This window comes from Lates calcarifer, unplaced genomic scaffold (assembly GCF_001640805.2).
Source record: "Lates calcarifer isolate ASB-BC8 unplaced genomic scaffold, TLL_Latcal_v3 _unitig_5673_quiver_385, whole genome shotgun sequence".
Taxonomy (NCBI): Eukaryota; Metazoa; Chordata; class Actinopteri; family Centropomidae; genus Lates; species Lates calcarifer.
This window is the reverse complement of record NW_026117659.1, coordinates 40,566-65,340: the sequence shown is the minus strand read 5'-3', so window position 1 is coordinate 65,340 and position 24,775 is coordinate 40,566. Positions and strand designations below refer to the sequence as shown.

The following is a 24,775-nucleotide window of genomic DNA, read 5'->3' as shown; positions in this document are numbered from 1 at the left end:
AAGGACAGTCTTTCACTTCCAGAGGCAGATCAATGCTCGTAACGTAACTTTAATCTGCAAATCTTATTTATAGACATATCAGGATTTGGTAATAATATCATTATACAGTCATAGCCTAAACCTATTTGCTTACATTTATATCACTCTCCTCATTTCACCCACTGTTAGTTAATCATGTTAGTTTGATCATCTTTACACCTTTATTTTTACTTAATCATTTAAGTATATTTATATATATTTATTCATATATATATTTGGAGCAAGTTGTGTGGAGAACCAGATCACTTAAATAGGAAGTTAGAGCTTCAGATACAATATTAGACTGATTTTATAATTTACTGTAATGATATACTTATTAATATACTTGTTGACACTGATATCAAACATATCAATATCAGAGGTGCTCTGTGGAGGTGGTTCCATACTACAAGAGCTTCTTAGAACTTCTAAAATCATTTTTGTGCATGTTTGCTACAAATGCCTGTTTAATCACAGCACTAAAATGCAAATAGAAAAAAACATGTAAGAGCAGAGACATGCAGAGACAGAGAAATTTTTCTCCTAAACTCTACTTTAAAATGGCACTTAAAGAACTGGCTGGTGTGTTATCTTATATTCTGAGTGGTTCTTTTATCAGCCACACCGTGAGGATTTGATCCTATATTCCTGACAGGATGTCTTTGACCTCCAAATCTGCTCACATGCTTCACACGAATGAACAAATGAAAACACTAACACATGTATGATTAAAGCATGATACATCTTATCAAGCTTGTTATATGTAACATTGTCTAGTGTTGTAGTGGTGATATCAGTAGGTGAAATCTGATGGTGAACTATAAAGCACTGCCACCACTGGAGGCATTTACATCCACAACTACCACACACTCTACCAGCTCAAATATTAACTAAATAAAAGTGAATATGACACGTAGTGTAAAGCGCTTTGAGTGGCTGATACGACTAGAAAAGTGCTATATAAATAAAAGTCTATTTACCAACAACATCCTGCTTAGAGCTCCAAAATCCTTGAGGGAGGCCCTGCAGGTACAGTAAATATTGACACAGTTCACATGAAGTTAATTGAGGATCTCTGACAGAGAGACACTGCTGTTCCTTCCGTTGAAGATATCAATAGTACATCATGCAGAGCTGTTTAAGTCTAAAGACTCAAGCCAGACTTAAGTCCATTCCTCAGGTCTCAAACCTACAGCTCTGACGCAGGAGGAAATGCGTCAGTATGAAAGGAGAGAAGGGCTCAATATAATATTTAGAATATAATGTTTTAAATATTCTGTTAATAACCCAGAAATTTGTAGATATCCACTCCCATTATTTAAAAATCTGGAACATGATGTGAAAGTTCCCTCTGCTAACAACTAAATGTAGACATAAAGATTTTATATGAAATATCAATCCAAAACAATAATGCATTATGTGGATGAAGAGTGATGAAAATGTACAATGGACTACATACAGTATTTTCTACACATCTTATTATAGACATTCCTTTTTGATAAAGTGTAGATGATTCTGTGAAGACACCTCTGCAAAGGCTGACAGGTTTAAAGATTTTGTCTGTTTGTAAAAGGTAAGTTGACTGTTTGTCTGACAAAAAAGTGTGCATAGGCAAATTTACTTTAGGACTCACAAATTTACTTTAGGATGTCACAAACTGTCAGACTCAGTCTGAGTCTAACACAGTCCAACAGAAAAAGGCTTTAACCAGTTCATGTCAGATCATCTTTGAGTGCTGGGAGCAGAACAGTGGTTACAACTCTTCTCATATTATAGGAACTTTTATTTTCCAGACCTAACCCACAACCACAGTAAACCTCTAAAAACCTATTTAAGTATATAAACAGCATCTGGCCTTCGAGTTTCTCTGAAAGCACAATGTTGAGAATTCTCAGAAGAGCTCAGGTAAGTGACAAACCTTCAGTTAACTCTGCCTTTTTACAATGTTCATGACATACCTCACTGAAATTATGCATTGTTTCTTACCCTGTATTCTTATGTATGTCTTAGATTGTATTTGTATAATTTAGTTATTGCACTTTTTTTTTTACTTTTCTGTTAAGTTTTATTAATTAATCTTGTGTGTTTTACTGATTTCTTCTTCTGTAATACATGTATGATCATTGTAACTGAAGAAATTAGAATAAAGCCTCACTGGTCAAAATTATATAGCTGTCATTATTTCAGAGTAACTAGCAACATTCAAATACATGTACTGATTCTTGTTTCTCTCAGCTGAAGACGTGGATAATGAAACCTGCATCAGCAGCTCTAGTTGCTGGCAAAAACCTGACTCAGCAGAGCGGACTACCCAGTCAGCCTGTCCCCCCTCTGAAGCAGACCTGTGAGCTCTACCTCAGCATCGTGGAGCCCATTGTGGGGGCAGAAGAGCTGAAGCACACAAAGAAGCTGGTGGGGGAGTTTCTGAAAGCAGGAGGGGTTGGAGAAAAACTGCAGAGAAGTCTTGAGAGGAAAGCATGCAACACTGAGAACTGGGTGAGCTCAACATGTGCACCAATACTTGTAGACACATTTACTGTAACACTGGTGCAGATGTGAATCCTGAGAGAGGCCTCCTGCCTCATTTTGCATTTATTTAGGCTCTGATTCACAAAATCAGCAGCCTCTGAGGCACTCAGCCCCTGAGACTGACCTTTAGTGACACAGTTCATGTGGGATTTCTATAAGAACCCAAAGTTTACAAAATAATAATGTCATGATTTTTGACTTAACAACACTTGCTTTGACTGCAGAAATGTCACATGGCAGGCATAATGTATTTCTTAAAATCCTTTGATATTACAGTCTTTAGGAAGCAATCCACAGGGAACAGAGAAATATTTCATATGGTAGAGCAGTAGTCCAGTGTGTTTTTATTTATTTAAAATGTTTTGTATTTTGTATCTGTATTTTCACAAATTGTTGTTAAAGTTTCCTAAAATAATCAGGGGTGTCTGGATTAGAGATAGACTGTTTTTTTCAGGGCCGTTACTGATACCGATTATTAGTAGTCAAGGAGGCTGATAACTGATATTTGGAGCCAATATTCATTTGCAGTAAAAGTGAAAATATTGGCGTCATTTTGAATGATACACACTCCAACACTTAACTTTGTCTAAATGCTTTAAGAATATGTTTATTAAACAGCTTTTCAGATTTGCAACATGTTAAAGGTTTTTTTTTTATCTTAGACAATAGACATCTTTGTTTTAAAATTCTAACAAATAGTGCAGGGAGCTCCCAGGCTGCTGATGCCGATATGCGTTAAAAAGCCAAATATCGGTGCTGATAATCGGCCCGGTCGATAATCGGTCTATCCCTAGTCTGGATGCTGGGTTTAGTATTCATTTAATGGAAACATTATTGCACCTTGCACTTTCCCACCATAATGCATAATTTATTTAGATAATAGTAAAGAGTTACAAAGTCTTAATTCTTGGGAAATGTAATTCATGTAATTCATTCTCTTATCCAAATACATGGCTGTGGTAAAGATTGTAAAACTTTTAACCAAGTGTGGACTGATATGTGTAAAGAGAAACTCAGGGACTGCTTCCAAAAAATAATTGATGAACTCACACATACTGTTACATTTATATCCATATATCATATATCTGTGTCTGAAACTAAAACTATTAAAATTCAGTTCAGTTCAATTCAATTCAATTTTATTGTGTAACGCCGAATCACAACAAAAGTCATCTCAAGGCACTTTTCATATAGAGCAGGTCTAGACTATACTCTTTAGATTATCATAATTACAGAGAGAGACCCAACAGATCCCACCATGAGTCCTGGGTATTAAAACAACTGAAAAACTGAAAGGAAGGTTGCATTCTGCACTGATAATATCAAATTACTGTGTGAGAAAATGAGACAGTTAACTGGTGATACAAAACAGGCAGAGAGAGACTAAACACACTAATGGGCAGTAATAATGGTAACAGTTCGGGAAGTTACACTCAAACTTTTGTTGATGACCTGAACAATTTTTACTGTAGATTTAACACAGGACAGAATGTAATAAGTTTTTGTAAGGTAGTTTCAGTCTTTCCTAGACATGCAGGAAATCGTGGAAATTCTCAATACTTAGGCCTGTGCCAAGAAAAGCTGTATGTAAGAGTGACAGAGGTACAGACAATGCTGTGCCAACTAACACAGTCATGAAATGACATAAGCATCTGAGAAGATACACCAGGGTTTTCTTTGTGGATTTCAGATTAGTTTTTAGCTCAGTGAAGACATATAATCTCCTGAAAAGGTTCATTGATGTCATCATCAACATGCAGTTAGTTCGCTGAATCAGCGACTTTCTTTCCTGCTGCCCACAGAGTGCCTGATTCATCACAATATTTTTTCATTATAGGAGATCACTCAAGTGGTAGAATAAGAAGCAAAATGATCACAAGCTGCCAAAACCATTCTCACACATCTAATCAAATAAACTCCAGCCTAATCTACAATCATTGCACTGTTGCATTTCTGACAGAGAAGCTGTATTTTTGCCCTGATTGCTCATACAGGTGTAATTTAAAATATATCTCTGGGACCTATATTATTATACTAAACTTTCTATTACCACCAGTAACCACAAGTGTCATCAAATCAACCAGGGCTGAAACTTTAGGAATTATAACTTTAACTTGCTGGTATCGATATGCAGGATTTTCCTTTCCTTACATTTTATATTCTGGAGGGATAAAAAACAAGGGAAAGAGGGAGTGTATTACTGCTGTGTGCACTCTGTTTGGTGCTTGTTTTCTGTCGGTGTTGGCATGTATCTATGTATCACTTATTGTTTGTAACTGTTTATAGTTCACAGACATTTATGTGAAGAATATCTACCTCAATGACCGGAAACCTGTGGTAATTTATGCAAACGTTGCATCTATTATTCCCCAAACTTACTTGGATGGGGATAAGCAGGGACAAATAAGGTGAATGCACACACACACACACACACACACACACACATAGGGCTTGAACTTCAATTCAATTTTGCTCCTATGCAAATCTGCTTTGATCAAATACAATCATGTAAAATTCTTTACCACCTTTAGCTGTAATAACTTGAAGTAATGGTTTTCTGTATGTTCACTTTATTTGCCCCTGCCCCAGTCTCTCACATCATTGTGGAGGAATTTTGGCCCATTTTTCTTTACAGTTCATTGTGTACAGTTGTGTACAGTGTATTGTACAGTTCAGTTCATTGAGGTTTGCAGGCATTCGTTTATGCACAGTTCTCTTAAGGTCCCACCACAGCATTTAAATGGGGTTAATTGGGGTTGGTTCTTTTCTTTTTCAGCCATTCTGTTGTAGATTTGCTGGTGATCATTGTCTTGTTGCATGACCCAGTTTCAGCCCAGCTCTATTTGTCAGACAGATGGCCTCCGATTTGACTCTAAAATACTTTCATATACAGAGTTCATGGTGGACTCAATGACTGCTAGGTGCCCAGGTCCTGTGGCTGCAAAACAAGCCTAAATCATCACCCCATCACCACTGTGCTTGACCACTGTCCAAAGAACATTATTCTAGAAGTCTAGTGTCAAATTATGAAAGACATTGTTTTTCTCACTGTATAAAGAGGACAAAGACAAGGAACAAGGGAGTAGTTTTCCAGGCCAAATTTCCAAAAACATCTCACTGGTCTTTGTCTGGAAAACAATATTCAACTGTTGTGTTTTGGCTAGAGAAAATAAAGTGGTTCTATGACTTTCAAAAGCTGATGGAGGCTGTAAAAGACCTTGGTTTGTTCCGATACAAGACCAAGATCACTCGAATTTAATCAATAGTCAATGGTCCAATTAAATTTAAATTACATTAAGAAACTGAAGGATTTCATGTGCAATCAAGTTAATCCTTGTAGTTAATCCTTGCAGATAACACCTGTTTGTATAATGCCAGCCTCTGTTTGAGTGTTTTGAGTGTATTTTTCACCTTTGTTTAAAATGATGACATTATCAGTGTATGCTGACAAACTACCTGGATTTAAACCTTCTGAGAAGATTAACCCTGTTGGACCCTGACTGAGATAATTCAAGAGACATATGTTGGCCAGGGCATATAGCATCCCAGCTAAAGAACCTACCCTATTTCTCTGAGCAAGGTCTAGTTAGAGTCCACCCCCCACATCTAGCAAAACAGAAGCTGCAGACTATAACAACTTAATCCATGAAATAAATATCTTGCCAAGAGCAAAAGCCTCAGTTGTCCTAAATAAACAACTGTGATCAACTCTATCAAACAGTTTCTGTTGATCAATAGATAACAGTCCAGGATCAAACTCTTCAGCTCCAGACAAATCAAAAACTGTCAACTGTCCATTATTGTACAAAATTGACACAAGATCAGTTGTAAAGAGGAGTATAGAATATTCCGCCTGTGAGACGGTTGTGTAATGTCTTCTGGAGGTAACATTCTAAGGGCTGAGAAATAACCCTGATAATGTCATGAGGGTCATCATGGATTGGCCTGGAGACTTCAAATTTTGTTTTTTGGGAGACTTACCCATAAAAGGGTCTAAAAGTCAGGATATCTCCATCTGGTTCCTTTTTAAAATACTAAATTGCTGGAATTCCTCTTTGATATTTAAATAAATAACCTTGCTATCTCTGTTTAGGCGTGCTGCTGAAGTAATAGTGGCTCTACTGGATGCAAAGATGCTGATTGACAAGTGAGTACTTAGTTTAAAATGTTCTATTAACTTTTGTCTTCTATGTGTTTTATTATTTAATAGGTGCAATCAAAAAGCTCAGAGTCTGTGTCTATAACTAGAGGTCCAAAGACACTTCATTATCTGTCTCTGTATCTGTAATCAGATAGAAGACCACAAGTTAGGGTGCTTTGTACTGGAAGTCACATTAAATCTGGCAAATGTTGTATTGTCTTTGGCAAAATTTCCACATCCTCATATTGTATTTTTCATCTCTCTCTTTTTTTTTACTTTATTTATTTATTTATTTTTATCAAACTAAGTTTTATGAACAGACTTAATCCCACCACCACCACCTTGACTGAAGGACTTTTATAAATCAAAAGATTCAGTTTTGTATCATAAATAGAAACTATTAACAGTAAAGCTATACTGAGAAATATATTGATATATATCCTTCAGTTGAAAGGAATTATGTACTATTATACATACCATTGCTACAATTCACTAGGGAAATGTGAATTACAACATTAAGACAGTAATACATGACAAAAAAAAAAAAATCTCCCTCACAGAACTAAGTTTGGGTAGACTGCAAACCATCTGAATACCCCTACCATTAACTGACTGGGGGAAACTTACAGTTTGAAAAGGGGAAATCAAACATTAGTAATAATGGAAATTCCACTAATGCAAAATTCTATATTCCATGAAGCCCATGAGTGTTACGCACACCACGTTACAACTTACATGGACTGCAGTACAAGTTTTTTTGTTTTTACATTCTGACTGTTTAAATTAACACTCACAGGTTCTAAGTTTCATTTTGAGGTATAGGTTGTAAGGGGTTTGACAGAAATCCAGCTGCCACATAAGGCAGCTCAGCCTCCTCCTCAACGTCAGAGTTCCCTGACTGATATCTGGAATGGTCAGCTGTTATCATGCTGTCTGCTGACTCAGTGGGGACAACAACAGAATATAGCTATGACTTTTCTATAACGTGTAGTGAGTGTAGTGAATTAAATGATTAGGAGAGACAATTACCTGCTACATGTGCATTACCATGCTGCTCTCCATTTGTTTGTAACAAGAACAGTCTTGAAGCTTTCTGATTGCACCTCATATTGTAACAATAAAATATGACCACCGTGAAGCTGGAATACTGGCTATAAAATAAACTACAGCTAAATACACTGATTAATATATTTTTGTTGTTTTCATCTACAAACAATTAGCACTAAAGTTAGCAATTCAATAATACACATTAACATTATAACCTGTCAGAAGTGTCAACTGATCCCTGGAAATAGTGATAGCTGTTTTTGTTTTTTTTTTTTTTAAATGTTTTAAGACAGAGATACAGTAACAGCTGCTGAAGAATTTTCAATGGTTTGTAGAAGTTCAGCTAAGTAGAGACATTTGCTCTCCATCTTCATAAAACATTGTTGGTGCATTGTTGGTTTAGATCAGTTATAGTATTCTACTATTCACCAAACTCCTCTAAAAATTAAAAAGAAGAAATGGCCAGAGCTGATAACATCTTATGGAAAGCAAATGATGTCCTCACAAACATTACTTTTCATTAAAAATATTGTGTGTGCATCAAGCACTGTGTCATGTGTGATGGCAAACTATGAGCTGACTGTATCAGTACCACCCTCTAACTGCTGCAGATGTTCTTAATTTCTCCTATGTAGGCAAAGAGGCTATACTTGAGTCAAAGATGGTGGCAGCACTAGTCAAAGCAGTCCTAAACATCAAGTGAATGAGACAAAATTAACTATAAATGATATTGAGTTAATGTTGAATGACTGCATGTTTTACAGTGAGACACTACCAGCTGAGTATATGGGAGGGAAGCCACTGTGTATGAAGCAGTACGAGCAGGTGCTATCATCTTGCCGCATCCCAGGTCTGAAGACGGACACACTGGTGTTCCACAGCAAGGGCCCCAACCCCCCCAAACACATCTCTGTGATACACAACTGTCAGGTGAGGGCCACCACATCACTGTAATACATAACTATCAGGTGAGGGCACCGGTGATGAACAATAACCTCTCAGATTGTGACCATTGCCTATCTATCTCTACCCTTTCCTGCCATCTCTCTATCGTTGCTGTCACATAAAAGTAAAAAAAGTGAAGAATACTAAATAACTTAATCACTAAAAGTGAAGAATAAGACATACAGTATTTATCACGTAACCATACTCACAGCAAAGTGTAAAAGTACATTAAGGAGCAGCTCTCATCTGATGATTACATGTGCAACCCTGATTTCTTGGTGGGTAGCATTTTCCAGTCACTCTCAGCTGTGGCTAATGAGCAAGCTAGATCGCAAATAATCTTCTTTAAATGATGCCAACAGCAAGACAGTACACACCCAGCTGTATTCTCTCTGAATTCACAGCAGTCTCCCCACTCTGCTGACAGACTGCAGGAACTAAAATTATTCTTAGAGAAACCCAAAAATGTAATATATACAGTAACTAAGGTTCATAATAAGACTCTATACTGAGTCTTACTTAAATGAATTTGTTAATCCAGGGTATCTGTATCTGTTCTACCAACAAAATTATCTGTCTCAGTGTCTGTATTTTGATAGAAAAGTTAGAAGTCATCATGGTTTATAAACGAAGTTTCATTGAAATGGACAAATGTTGTATTTTCTAACCTTATATGAAGGTGCCTTCAAAGCATCATGCTATGTAATTGGCATATAATTAATCAGAAAATAGAATTGTATAGATATATATGCCTTTACAAAGAGCATATAATCACTCACATAATTAATCATAGAATATATAAATGATATATATAAATGATATATTAATTATGTATATTATCTATATTATTTTTAACTAAACCAAGTTGTATGAACTTTCCCAAATAACATATTCAGATTCACATCCCTAATTTCCACACAGACAACCTGGCCCAAAAGCTTTGCCCAGTTTGTAATCTAGTCTTTCTGCTGTCATGTGTGTCCTCCAATTGGATTCAGTTCTTCATGCTGGATGTGTACAACAGTGATGGGACTCTGCTGACAGCTGATCAACTCTGTGTTCAGCTGGAGAAGATCTGCAACGCCTCACTGCAGACCAACATGGAGCCTGTTGGCATCCTCACCACCCAGTATCGCGACATCTGGAGCAAAACCTATGCTGGCCTCATCAAGGGTGAGCACAACCATGCTAGTGGTCTTGTAATAGGAAGGACCTGTTCTGCATGCCCGGTGGTGTGTTAAGATTAAGATTAAAATTAACTTTATCATCCACCTCAGTGGAAATTTGTCTTTGGTTTCTCATCCAACACAATAAAAATGACATACTCCATACATACACACACACCCTTAAGAAACATCCAGCATACAACATGCAAACACTAGTGCAACAAAAACATAACAGCAGTATCAGAAAGCACATCTTATAAATTAATAACACCCAGTCACTCTGTAATCAGGGCCTGTATGGCATAAGGAATAAAAGACTTCTTGTATATGCTGGGGCCCTGAATCAACAGCCCGATGGGAGCAACTCAAACTATGCGTGTAACTATCGTTGGTTACCTCTCTTTAAAATGCTCTCTGAGTTCACATTCAAAGTTAGGGTCTGATCAATGATTGTGTCCAGGTGCTTAAAATGTTCAACCTCCTCTACAGGTTGGTTGTTGAGTATGACAGGGAAGATGTTGATGGTTCTCCTTGGTTTTGTTTGTATTATATGTTTTTCTGTTTTTGACACATTAATTTCCAGTTTACTTGCCGGACACCAGCTCTGCAATACAGTCACCTGGTTAAAATAAGCGTCCTTGTGGATGTAATCATTTTTCAGGAGAACACCAACAAGTGTCATATCATCAGCATATTTTAACAGTTTAATATTACTGGTATGAACAACCATTTCATTTGTGTAAATGGAAAAAAAGCAATGGAGACAGGACACATCATTGTGGTGCCCAGAGGCATTGCCAGACCCCAGACTGGGGCATGTACCCCAGTATAAATGAGCTATGCCCCAGTATAAATGCCACAATTAATTCTCAACAACAGTAAATATTTATCATTGCATTAATTCAGATAATTACAGCATACTGACGAGAAAAGAATAGATGATGGTCAGTGTTGACTCCAAATAGAAGCTATAGCCCAACTGTGCCGGTGCGCAACACTGAATGCAGTTTGAGGTCTGGTAACGTGACACAACAGCAGTGTTTCCCCTATCATTGTCTTGACAGGACGGCCCATAAAGGTTGACAATTTGCCAGGTTGAGTGCAAGTGTTACAAGCCTGTAAAATCATAGATGGACAGACACTGACCCCAAAAGTTGGAAAGTCCAGAATAAACTCAGACCACAAAATCAGCATTTTTTACTGCACTATCTGCCAACAGTGGTTTTGCTGTTAGGGAGGCTAGCCATAGTCCTCTCCTCCAGCATCCGTATATAACTATAATTATGTAATAATATAACTCCCCCCTTTTTTGGTCCACCATAATAAGAGTTGCATCCTCTGTCCCTCTGTGCAATTTATATGCAAACTGGAGGGGTTAAGTTGATCACCAACAGAGGACTTAAGATGGGTACTGACTACTCTCTCCATACATTTAACTAAAACAGACTGAAAAATACAACCATCAAGCAGAGTCTGAAACAACAGAGTGACAGCCCCTTTAAGCTGGTGAGAGCACACTTTAATTACCCTTCCTCTTAGCCCATTGGGTTTGATTTTACAGAGATATGTGGGTGTTTCTCTCTCAGATATTTGAATAAGAGAACCGTGTCCTCACAAAACTTAATGTAACATGATTATATCTGTCAGTTCATGTGGATCAGAGCATGCGTCAAAAAACGTGCTAATCCATGTTATCAAAACAGTGCTTTAGCTCCTCCTCTCCATCATCAGACCACTGCTGTACAGTTTTCAAAAGTGGTTTGTCGCTTTTGACTTTCTGTCTATGGGTTGGCAGGAGATGGTTGACATTATGGTCTGATCTTCTGAGAGGAGGCTGGCTCACTGCCTTATATGCATCTGGAATATTGCCAAAACACTGGTCCAAAGTGCGGGTGGAGAAGGTGGGTGTGGTGATATACTGCTCCAGATTAGGAAGATGAGGTGCAAGTGACATGTACAGAACAACTGTGGTTAAGCCAGCCGCTGTTCGTGTCTCCATGGTCAAACTATCCAACACCCCTATTCTGGCCTTTATGGTACATGCATTGAAACATCCATGAATGAGAAGACAGGCAGCATTAGGGACTTCTGGTTTTCAAAATAAGATGTTGGGAAACAATAAATGAAGGATTTGTGATAACCAGATGCTATGAAAACTCCAGGGCATAGAGAAATTCCAAATTAAAAATCCCATATCTGTACTTTGATATGGTTACATTTCTGAAAGTTGAGATGCTGTAAAAATAATTCCATAATTACTAGCAATGGCTAATATTTCTGTGCAAGACATCTCTGACAACCCACACACTGGATATCATTCATTTTTACTCTGTCAATTTAGAAAACCAGTTGTCCACCCTGGCCCCACTGGAGAGTCAGGAGCAGGGGGTTATCAGACAGGAAACAATAAATGGCTGAAATTTTGCATAGGGGAGGACGGTATTACCAGGACAGGCAGTAGTGAGCCTATTGCCCATGGATGGCAATAACGTAGGAATTGACACATCAATGTACTTGACAATGTACTCCTGTACTCCAGTTTCACACATCCATTTTACATTTGGTCAGGGAGCAAAGAGGGTTCTTTTCAAGTCTGTGGGCAAAAGGATAGAGGCTTGAGTCACTATTAGGGTCTATCTCTGCAAGTGGCTCCCTTTGTCCATGATGGCCAAGCGGCTTGACAGAGATCCATTTCACATTTGGCCAGAGAGTGGAGAGGGTACTTGTCAAGCTTTAGGGCCCCTCCAGGTCTATCTGTGCAGGTTGCTGCCTTCCTCCATGATGCAAATATGCAAATAATGGGCGCAGTAAATGTCGTTCTATGTCTGGCAGTTGCAGAACCGCATCATATGACCTGCAGCGGATGGGTGCAAGGTGCGAAGGCCTGCTCAATGCTTATTGCAGCTTTAATTTAGGTTTTCATTCCATTAGCTCAGCCAGCCATCACATTATAAGAATTGATTATAACTTAAATGCAAAACAGCCTGATGGAAACAATGAATACAACAGGTTCTGCAAAAAATATAATGTCATATCAATGTACATATGTACAGATGATATCATATCAAAGTACAGATGTGGGCCTTTTAATTTGGAATTTCTCTAAAATGATACAGTAAAAATGAATGATATCAGTGTGTGAATAGTCATTTCCTGCACTCATATACTGTATATCAGCCAAAGCCAGAAATTATGGAGTAAATTGTTTTACATCATCTCAAATTTCAGAAATCAACTCATATCAAGGTGCAGGGGCTTTTAATTTTTCTGAATTGATACAGTAAAATGATACTCAGTATGTGAATAGTCAGAGATGTACTGGACTCAGATATATCAGCCATTGCCAGAAATAATGGAGCAGTGTGTTTTCATAGCATCTGGATATCACTACAACATGTCACAAAACACTACAGCATTTCAGAAAACACAACAACATTTCACAAAACATGACATTTCACAAAACACTACAACATTTCACAAAACACAACAACATTCCAGAAAACACAACATTTCACAAAACGGAAAGGGTAGGGACAACAGCTCTTCTTTGGATAGAATCCCTGTCAATTCAGAGTTTATCCAGTGATGTGTTCACGGTCAGTGGGTGATAGAATTGAACATAAGGATCAACAGAATGATCATAGAGAGAGAAATGTGTATAGGTTGTACAATGAGGGTACATTTTATGACATTCCTACGCTTTGATTAATTTGTGCGCACAAGATAAGTTTATAGTCTATACAGAAAGCCATTACAACAGACTGGCTTTCTCACGCTATCTGTGTGTCTATACCTCGCTAAACTGCTGCAACTGGAGAGAGAGATAGAGAGACAGCGCATGGGAAACTGGCCTTCATATTATGTTTATGTTAACTCATTGACATAATATAAATATAACCTAAATATAACAGTCGGTGCTCCTCATCTTAAGATGAGGGAAAGCCTGACAGGTTGTTGCAGCCGTGACACGCAGTTGTGTGTGTTTATCGTGTTGTAGCTTGCACGCAGCTTTGTAACGTGCAATGCAGATGTGACACTGTAGTTTTTAATGTTAAAAACTGTCCACTGAAACTGTGATCTCAAGAAGTGAAGCATTGGCTTTTGACTGCTTCCCGACGCCCAGCGCATGAGCACTGAAGGCCATTTTAGTCATGTTGACCACTCAAAGCACATTACACTACAGGTGATATTCACCCATTCCCACACACACACATTATACAGCAATCTAACGCACCCACATTCACACTCTGATGATACATTGGTGGCAGTCTGGGGTTCAGTATCTTGCTCAAGGATACTTAACCATACGGACTGGACCTTCCAATTGGTGGGCAACCCACTCTACTTCCTGAGCACCCCACTTAACACCACATGAGTATCAAGTATAATTAGGTAATGAGAAAATATAGAGGACCAGTGAACTGTTGCAGTCTGATTACAGATGTTTACTCTGTGTGTGTCCTCAATGTGTTCAGATAAGACCAACAAAGAATCATTGTCAGCTATTGAAAGGAGCATCTTCACAGTGTGTTTGGACAAAGTGATGCCCCCAGTGTCTGATGAGATGAATCACACCAGTACTATTCTCCAGATGCTCCATGGGGGAGGCAGCCAGTACAACAGTGGAAACCGCTGGTTCGACAAGGGGATGCAGGTGATACAACACGTGAAAATTAGGCACAGGTCAATTTAAGACCCTGATGTTTTTTTTCCCCATGCTCAAGTACTAGGGACCAATATCACTAACCAGAAAAACACACTGCAGGTGTGACAGTAAGCAAGGAGCCTATGGAAGTCAGGAGACCAGTTAATATTGAATATATTTCATCAAGTTTTTTTTTTTTTTTAGCTATCTTTCTCTTTCTGTCTATGTCTCTGTCTCTTCCACACCAGACACACACAACACTACATAAATGCACTCTTCTTTATGGTTGTGCTGCTGTATCAGCACATCCATCATGGTGAAGTAATGATAACTGATAAAACTGTAAACACAATCAGAATGATAAAAAACATCAATCAGCTGCTGAAAAAATCTTAACTTATCTCTAGTATTTTATTATAGAAGCATCATCAAAATGCTGCTGCAACATGCAGGCTGATAGTGTTCAACTATGTCCAAGTCTTAACCAAATGAGTTTATTAAAATTTCAATTCGTCATCTTCAATCATTCAGCTGAGTTACAGGCATCTCTGCACCTGTCCTAACAGAATCACCTCGAGTGTGATGATAGGAGTGAAACAATTCTGGACTATGAGGACTCAGAAGAGGGACTAAAACACTGATCAATTTCAGTTTATTGGGTCAGTTTGTGGAGCAGAGGCTGCAACAAGCAGTCATTCAGCAAAGGCAAACAAAACCAAATCATGGGATTAAGCAGGCAAAATGAGGTGCAGGCAGAACTCAAACTAGGACTTGGTGCTTGAATACTAAAGCTACTAAACACATAGATTATCCAGAAAATTACTAAGAAAAGGAGCATGTATAAAATACTGTGGAATTAATTAGGGAATCCCATCTGGCTGGTCAGGATGGCAATACTGAAACCCAGCCGTCAGAGACAAGTCAAAAATGTCCTGGGCCAGGATTTACAGGGAGCATTCTATTGGGCCCTCCAAGTCAACCAGATAGTGGAGTCCTCCCGCATCCATGAGGAGGATGTCTGAGGGTGTGGGGGCGAGGTGCTTGTTAACTATGGTCAGGCAAGGCACTGAAAGTCTATTTCCATCTCTTGGTTAGGGACAGTTAATCTGGCCACTGGATAGGGGGTGCTTCAGAAAACATGATCTGTCCACAAGAGGAAGTACTTCTACATCCCCTTTAGTCAGTTCCTAACCCATTATTCCAGAGACAGCTTGACCTCCAGCAGCTCTTTTTTGCATAATATCATTGTTCCGTTCTGTGTGCTACTAGTATTTTCAAAAATAATTTAGCTTCATGACTACATAGTGATGTCTATAATTTTCCCTGGTAACTTTAGAAACATAATCATAAATGCAATAACAAATAGATTCATGGGGAGTTGGATGTAATGTTAACATTTATTTTATGTGTCTCACATTTTTGTTAGATAATTATTGGAGAAGATGGGACATATGGTACCAACATCTCACACGCTGGTGCTGATGGTACAACCTTAAATCGATTGGTTGAACATACTATAGAGTACATGTAAGTAGATCAGAAATAAATGTGCTTCTTTTGGTGTGGGTCATTTATATTTACTGTTACTACATGATTGAAAGTGCAGTGATGAAGCAGTGGTTAAGTCGAGAAAACTGCTTTACTCCTAGAAACTCAACAGAACACACAAGCACTTGCATTTTATATACTGATTTGGACACTTAGTAACACAAACTGAATTATTTCATTTTCTGATACCGTTACAAATCATTTACTGAATTCAAGATTCAAGATTCAAGGAGCTTTATTTATCCCGAGGGAAATTGCTGTGCACCAGTTGCAATACAGAGGTGGAAAAGTAATACAGTGTGAAGAGAGAGTAGGAATAAAGCTATTATAAGAAATATATAGGAATAAAGCTAAAAAAAATAAAGGCTAACATAAAATAAATAAACAAGTAACTAAATGCAACAAAATGCCACAAAGATTCCAGTAATGTAGGTATATACAATATACAACAATATGAACTGTAATTTAGTAGCATAATTGGAATAAAATAAGTACAAGAACAAGAAGTAAAGTGATAAAGTGAAATGGCATATAAAGTGATAAGTGGCATTATGGCCTCAGGACGGGGAATGAGTGCTGAAGGTCCTTCTGCTCAAGGTTAGCACCTGGTGGAGAGGGTGAGCATTGTTGTCCAGGATACTATGCAGTTTACACAGCATCCTCCTCTCAGACACTACCAACAAAGAGTCCAGTTGGACCCCCAGGATGGAGCCAAGCTTCCTGATGATCCTGCTGATCTTGCTGGCGTCTGCTGCCCTCAGCCTGCTGCCCCAGCACACAACACCAAAGACGATGACACTGGCTACCACCGACTGGTAAAACAACCTCAGCATGATGTTACATACGTTGAATGACCGGAGCCTCCTCAGGAAATAGAGTCGACTCTGGCCCTTCTTGTAAACAGCCTCTGTGTTCTTGGCCCAGTCCAGTTTGTTGTCCAGGTGTATTCCAAGGTATTTGTAGTCTGGGACAACATCCACAGTCACACCATTGATGGAAATGGGTGTAGGGGCAGATTTCCTCCACCACCAGCTCCTTTGTCTTGGTGGTATTGAGATGCAGATGGTTAGATCCGCACCACTCGACGAAGGAGTCCACAACGCCCCTGTACTCCTCCTCATTCCCCTCACTGATACAGCCTAACAATTACAGAGTCGTCCGCAAACTTCTGCAGGTGGCAGGACTCGGAGTGAAACTCAAAGTCTGAGGTGTACAAGGTGAACAGAAAGGGGGAAAGAACAGTTCCCTGTGGAGCACCAGTGCTGCTGACCACAGTGTCGGAGACATCGTCCTGCAGTCTACAGTCTACTGTGGTCGACCCGTCAAATAGTCCATAATCCAGGAAACCAGGGGAGGGTGCACCTGCATCGCCGTCAGCTTGCTCCCCAGCAGGGCAGGCCGGATGGTGTTGAAAGCACTGGAGAAGTCAAAGAACATGATCCTCACGGTGCTTCCCTGTCTGTCCAGGTGGGCAACTGCATGGTGGAGCAAGAAGATGATGGCATCCTCCACTCCTAGTTTTGGCTGGTTGGCAAACTGAAGAGGGTCCTGTGATGAGCTGACCAGGGGCCGAAGAAGTGACAGGACCAGCCTCTCCAGGGACTTCATCAGGTGGGACATCAGTGCCACCGGTCTGTAGTCATTGGAGGTGCTGGGACACGCCTTCTTCGGTACTGGAACCAGGCAGGATGCCTTCCACAGCACAGGGACCCTCTCCAGACTCAGGCTAAGGTTGTAGATGTGCTGCAGTACTCCACTCAGCTGGGCTGAGCATGTCTACAACTCTCGCGGCAGATAATATGGCCGGAGACTCACGGCAAGCAGTTCAATGTAATGGCTGCACGCACGCTCCTTCACAATAACATGACCAGGATGACACCACTTGTTGTTAATAAGAATAGCAAGTCCCCCACCTTTCCTCTTGCCACACTCACAGTGACTCCTGTCTGCCCGAACAGTCTGAAAGCCGTCCACAGTTACGTTAGAGTCCGGGATGTTCTCGTGGAGCCACGTTGCTCTCACGATACACCCGCTGAGTCCTCAGCAAGCCCGCCAGCTCGTCCATCTTATTAGCCAGTGACCTCACGTTCCCCATGGCAATGGAAGGGAGAAGATGGTTTATATCCCTGCTTCTTTTCCCGGTGTTTACGTCCAGCTTACGACCCCTGTACTTTCTCCTCAGCTCTCTGGGGATTTCAGGCCTCTCCCATATCAGCGCGGTTGGTAGTAAGGACAACAGCTGATGATGAGTGTAAACAATAGACCCGCCACATTGTTGTGCCCAGACGGAGACGCGGTCAGGAAAAATTGTCCCAAGAATGAGACATACGGACAAGTTGGTGGGCGACTGCTCTACTTCCTGAGCCATAGCCACCCTGGCTTTGCATCAGTGTTAAATAATCACCTATTTCCACCTTCTTGTCTGACACAAAATTCCCCATCTGACATGACAAGGCTATCATAATCATCAAGGATGTCTATGGATGTGGTCTTATTTTTGCTGGTCTTCAATTTGACCACACACTTCCTCCAGTCATTATTATGCATTTAATTCAATGTTATCCCAAACTAATGTGTAGGATCTAGGATTCAAGTATTGTTTGATGAGTGTGTACCAGCCCCTTAAGACCCAGTCAATTTTTCACCCAGTTAGATTTTGTTTTATCCCATGGTTCATCTCTTTTCTCTTGTGTGCAGGAATAGGAGAAAGCCACAGACAATGCAGTCTGCCATGGAGCCTTTGCCCATGCCCCAGAAACTACACTTCAACATCACACCTGACATCAAGATGGACATTGAGGAGGCGAAGCAGCACATTGACAAGTGAGAGCAGGTTTATTTGTGACATGGACACCCAGTGATCAGAAACAGAAACCTACAGGGGGACAGAGTACAGCTAATGGGCTTGAGATGTGACATAAGAGGCTTAATTGATGGGGCAATCCAGTCACTATGCAAAAACATCAAGACTGGGTGATTTGGCATAACCCAGAAACGCAGCATAACTCAGTGATGTTTTTTGTATGCCCAGTGTCAATGGTTTTTAAATTCTCACCTTCCACAATATCGGCCACAAAGAGATCATGACTTTCCCAGTGAACTATGGTTAAATTATGGTCATGGTTAGATACTTGGTAAAGGCTGGGGAAAGATTATGGCTACAGATAATTAAAAGACAGATGTTAACAGGATGTAAACTCCAGTCTCCTGCATGAACATGCTACATCTATCCACCACCCTGATCTTCACGTTTTTACTTTCTAACTTGTTACATAGAAAATACTTGAACTTCTGATGCAAGTTGTGGGGTGTGGATTTGTCCAGTATGGATGTAATTTGTGGGAATACTAGGCTTGGTATAATGATGGGTAACAGAGGGCAGCTTTGAGCTTTGCCGGGGCCAAAGAGCTTCTGAACTTTCCTAAGCATTCATCCATATCCATATATCCATCCAGCAAGCATCCATATTTTACTCCAACAACATTCATCAGCATAGTTCTGATAGTATTGTCATTTCTCATCACTCTCACAAGTCAAATGTACATTACTATTGTTCAAGCACACCTCTCCAATATCAATACTGTTTGGATAACTACCAGCACATAGCACAGTGTAAACAAAAAGGAGTTACTCTCTGTAATCATCAGTTCACTGGACAGTGTGAATCAGTATACTTTCAAGTTATCATTTTTACAGTGCAGGACAGTTCTCACTAAATATACATCCAAAATGGTACAAAGGGAATACAAATTGCTCATAACAACACTTCTGTTCATGTTTAAAAAATTCATAGAACTCACATAGTGCACCTTTAACCTTTTCCAACAAGTGCTTTTGTACAGCAACATGCTTATGAACCTGTTAACCCTAGAGCATCATTATGGCCATCATTTTGGCTGTGTTAGTGCATGTGGCACAAGAAAGTCTATCTCTTGACAAACTTTGGAATTCAAATTTGAATTTTATATTCTCTCTACTCTTAAAGCATTAGATGACAAAAAATGTCCACTTCCAAAAACGGTTATAAAAACATTACAGGTTAATATTTTCTGCTTTTTTCTGGGGTGGCTGGGGGATTTTAAAAATATCAGTCTTGGATATATCCAAGATTAGCCAAAATATTGACTTTGATGCATTATTAGTTTTTGTGTAGCATCAGATTTAATTTCTACCCTCTTAAGTAATTTGAGTAAAAAATGTCCCATTAAGTCCCATTAAAACCCCATTTTTAATCTCATAGCCATTACAAAATAAAATCATGCAATCTTTGGTGTTAGGGTTTCATTTTTGAGAAAAATAATAACATTTGTCATTTTTACTGTTCACCACTAAAATCAGCCATTTCGCCATTATAGGCCTATGCATAAAATACTTGTCATTTCTTGGTGATAAAACATCTGTAAAAATACAGCAGTAATACTATTTCCACTTTTCCACTGAAATTTTTAAATCAGCAATATTTATTTTCCATATTTCCACAATTCTGTGAACCACAAACACTGACATCATGTAATCAAACTGACATTTAAATGGTTAAAATCCTCAAAATGATTGAATGAAGAGCAGGGCTGGAGTTGTTTAAGAGGTTTATGAAGCAAAAAGCAGAAAAAATATGAATCTGTAAAATTCTTATAGCAGTTTTTTGGAAATTTTCAACCCACCAAAACAACAGTATACAAAATATTAGTCATATGGTCAGGACCCAGCTTTAAACTCATCTTCATCATCATCATGTTAACCGTGTGTATAAACCCCATAGGAATGTACATAGAAACGTAAATGCTGTCTGTGATGCGGTGGGAAAGCTGCCATGCACCTCGGTAAAGAGTGCTATTTTTGCTCTACTTTCTTTACACTTCTCACTCGTCAGACAACACTAAGATCCAATGACACATTTGCATTATTTTAGCCTCGGGAGATGGAATTAGAGGCTTCCAGAGCGTACCAACCTGGAAAACAGGTAGAATGTTCACATCCAAAACTTGAGCTGGGGAATAGGCAGGAAACCCCTCCACAGGTAGGAACCTGGGAGCAACATCACTGACATATTGGTTCCACTCTTCCCCTCCTTACTGACCTGAGGGTCTCTCCCCCAAAACTAATTATAAATTAATAACTTTGGTCTCTAAAATTAAATGTTTTACAGATGATAGAAAACAAGAGTTCACAATAATATTTTTATATTCTCATACAGTGACCACAGAAATAATTAAAAAAACACAAATGTGAATACGTTTTGAGTGTACCACATTAGTATATTTCATTGATACAAGTCTGTAGTGTCTTTTGCACAGAGGCCTTCTCCATTAAAGTCAGTACAAACCACAGCTGCGTACCAGTCCTATTCTACAAACTAATTCTCATCTTAACTCCAAGTGTAATCTGCATGTAGATGAGAAAGTAGATGAGAAAGTATAGAGATATACAGACAAATTCTTCTGAAGACATTTGTCAAACTACCCAAGAAAAGTCTCATTGTCCCTTCTCCACCACCACAGACTAACCCAAGACCTGGATCTGAGTGCTTCAGTATTTGAATACTTTGGAAAAAATGTCATAAAGGCCTTCAAGATGAGCCCTGATGCTTTTGTACAGGTGGCTCTACAGCTGACCTACTACAGGTGAGGTGCTGAAAACTCATGCACAGATTGACTGTCTTTGTATGAATGATTTTTACTCTTTACACTCTCAGCCAAGGTTTCACTAAATAACCTTGGTCATACAATCAAGATGCAATTGTAATTGTAATGAAACTAATTCACACGGTTTTCAGAAGCTTTCAGGTTATACTTAGAAGCCAAGCACTGGTGCTAAGAAAACAGAAACCAGAGTAATCGATGAACAAATGGTCTTTGAAAAATCAAAGTGGTTTATTAAGAATACTTAATGTAGTTGCAGAGCTGCATTACTTGTTTGGTCAGAAACTTTTCTATGTATGTTGGAATATATTTGTTGAAAACATTTTTCTCATTTCTTTTGTCAGGATGTACCAGCAATGCTGTGGGGTAATTGAACCTGCCTCTCTGCGCATGTTCAGACATGGCCGTATAGATACAATCCATTCAAGCTCAAGTGCTTCAGTTGCCTTTGTCAAAGCCTTTGATGACCCCAAGAAACAGGTCTGATGAGAGGGAAATTTCTAATGTAACTCTATGCAATGTAGTCAAAATTGAGTTGTTTTATCAAAAATAGTAATATCTTTGAGAAATTTCAATCTAGTTTATATTCCCTTCATAGAACTTAACAATATTTTACTTACAACTGAGGCTAAATTCTACTTGATCTCAGCTCAGTGTTTGGCACAGGTGATCATGTGGTTTTCATGGATTGATTTGATTTGATTGCTCAGGCTGCTTTAAGTCAGACAATTGCTACTGCACACCAGAAACACTAATGAACACTAAATGACTACAGGTGATGAGTTGTAACATTCTTGTCTACATGTTTTCCACAGAACTCAGAGAAACTTGATTTATTGGACAAAGCTATAAAAGCACATATATGGTACATTAACATGGTGAGTATCATTCACAGCACCACTCCATGACTTGTCATAAATGGTTGTCCTTTTATACTATCCATCTTACATACATGCAGACTTGTTTCTTCATCCTGAATACTTTCCTCCAACCTCTGAATATGGTATGTGCTTTTTACTGTGTCCAGTTGAATGGACTGGCAGAAATTTGAAGGTATCCTGTGGAGTATAGCACAAATAAGCAGTGTTGTACATGCAGGTTCCCATGTTTGTTCTTGTGCTCACGTAAGCAAATGCATGCGTAAGTGGTTGATGTGATAGACATTCCTGAAAAGCACCAGCATTGATGGGGAGGAAGAAGACTGCTACCAAATAAACATGTATGTCACTGAACGTTTTGACAAAAAATGGCTTTGCCAGGAAGGAAATGCATTTAACACATTTGTTAGATCTCAAGGACACACAGAGTTTTTCTTTGGTGAGAGAAAAACCGATGTATGAATTGTCCCCATCCTAACAGGCAATCAGTGGCCAGGCTGTACAAGGACATTTTATGGGTCTTCAGAACCAGGCTGTTGAGGAAAAAATCCCCATGCCTGAAATCTTCACAGACACCTCCTTTACTAAAGTCTTTAACTTCCAAATCTCAACAAGTCAGGTAAGGACCAAGTTTGAAACTGCAAAAAAATTATGATACCACTATATTGTAACTAGCGTAGTCCAATACTCTATGTTCTGCAATAAGGTTGGTTAAGTATTTTCATATTTATCTTCCCATCAGCAAAGCACATGCTACACACATACTCGATTTTCATACAGTGGTAGCTCTTAAAACTGCCCCACCCTGCTGCAAGAATGGTGCACTATTTCCATGGCATGTGATGTCACACATGCTGCATTGAGTCAAGTGAAGTCAGTTAGCCCACTCTCTATATTACATCATGATGACTAGCTGCCATGTTACATTATCATTAACTTTGAAGAAGGGAATGGGAACATCTAACATTACCATGAACTTTATGCTAAAGTAATCTTAACAACTCAAATTAGTGTACTGTCTACTGTCTACATTACTGTCACTTATTCTTACTGTGACTGGTGACAGTATTCACCTGGCTAACCCTAAGTTGTAGCATCAGACAGGATGCACTTGTAATTGCGATGTGATTACAGCATGATCACAGTGCATATTGTATATGCAACTACAAAATCAAGATGTAAGTATTTTGTGTAACAACAAGAGACTTTAGTGATGTAAGACAATAAAGTAATATATTGTTAACAAGAAAAGTTTTATTTTTTCTCTACCAAGTTATTAAACAATGGCATAAAAACATTAAATAACTAACCCCTGCATTCTCACTTCTATTCCTGTTCATAAGATAACATCCAAGCTTGGACATCTGCCATGTGTTGGCCCTGAAAAGCTTGGCATATATGCTGTGTGCTATGGTGTTATGAATGACCACATCAACATAATGGTATCCTGTTTTAAAGATTCCAACACCTGCAAAGAAAATAATACAGCACATCTAATCCAGGCCCTGAAGGATGCACTATTAGACATGATGAAACTGGTGGAAGAAACTCCCAGAGCCAAACTTTGAATTTAAACCAGAGTTAAAGCAAGAGATTGACAGTTTGTGAAATTTCTGTATTCAATTTCTTTCCATGGTTCAAATGAAAAGATACATACCACTCTCATGTGTGTCCTTTAAATGTAAAGCCACAGCCAGCAGCCAGTTAGCTTAGCTTAGTGCAAAGACTTGAAACAGGGAAACAGTTACCATGGCTGTCCATATGTAATAAAAACCCATTGCACAGTGGAAATAGCAACTTCCTCAAATGTTGTCATCTCAGAGTGGTAACCTGGTGGAAACTCAGGGCAAGAACTTGTCTGGCACATAATTTACCATAGAAAGGCTTTTTTACCCTTAAGTTTTTGTGTAACTTTCTATTAGTGGCTGGTGGAATTAGTTACCTCAGGACCAAGCCAGGCTAACTGTTCCACCTGTTTCTGGTCCTTGTGCTATACTAAACTATGCTGGCTGTGGCCTCACATTAAACAGACAGTACTAGATATTGCTACCAAAATTCTTTTATTAGCATTTTAATTTGTGAAATAAGAATGTTTTTTAGTGTTCATGCAAAACTTGTGTTTACAGTCTCAGAGAACCAAAACTCAAAGTGTGTTATTGTTGTAATAAAGCGTTCAAACATTGATGTGAGTGTCTTAACTAAATTACCCCTCCCATCCT

At 38.9% G+C, this 24,775-nt stretch overlaps 1 protein-coding gene across 1 annotated transcript; it reads left to right on the top strand.

Annotated features, from left to right (window-relative positions):
- Positions 1–1,896: 1,896 nt before the first annotated feature.
- On the top strand, positions 1,897–23,211 carry LOC108875488 (carnitine O-acetyltransferase-like). The gene is made up of 13 exons (XM_051069009.1): positions 1,897–1,923; positions 2,254–2,514; positions 4,834–4,955; positions 6,641–6,694; positions 8,500–8,665; positions 9,679–9,853; positions 14,322–14,500; positions 15,918–16,018; positions 18,743–18,862; positions 21,538–21,660; positions 22,023–22,158; positions 22,494–22,556; positions 23,038–23,211. Exons 1-13 carry the CDS (start codon positions 1,897–1,899, stop codon positions 23,209–23,211), a joined length of 1,701 nt encoding a protein of 566 aa, XP_050924966.1.
- The last annotated feature ends 1,564 nt before the right edge of the window (positions 23,212–24,775 follow it).

Coding starts and splice junctions, on each gene's coding strand:
- LOC108875488 (XM_051069009.1), top strand. CDS start 1,897: ATGTTGAGAATTCTCAGAAGAGCTCAG. Junction 14,501..15,917: donor GGTTCGACAAGGGGATGCAG/GTGATACAACAC, acceptor CATTTTTGTTAG/ATAATTATTGGAGAAGATGG. Junction 18,863..21,537: donor GCGAAGCAGCACATTGACAA/GTGAGAGCAGGT, acceptor CCACCACCACAG/ACTAACCCAAGACCTGGATC.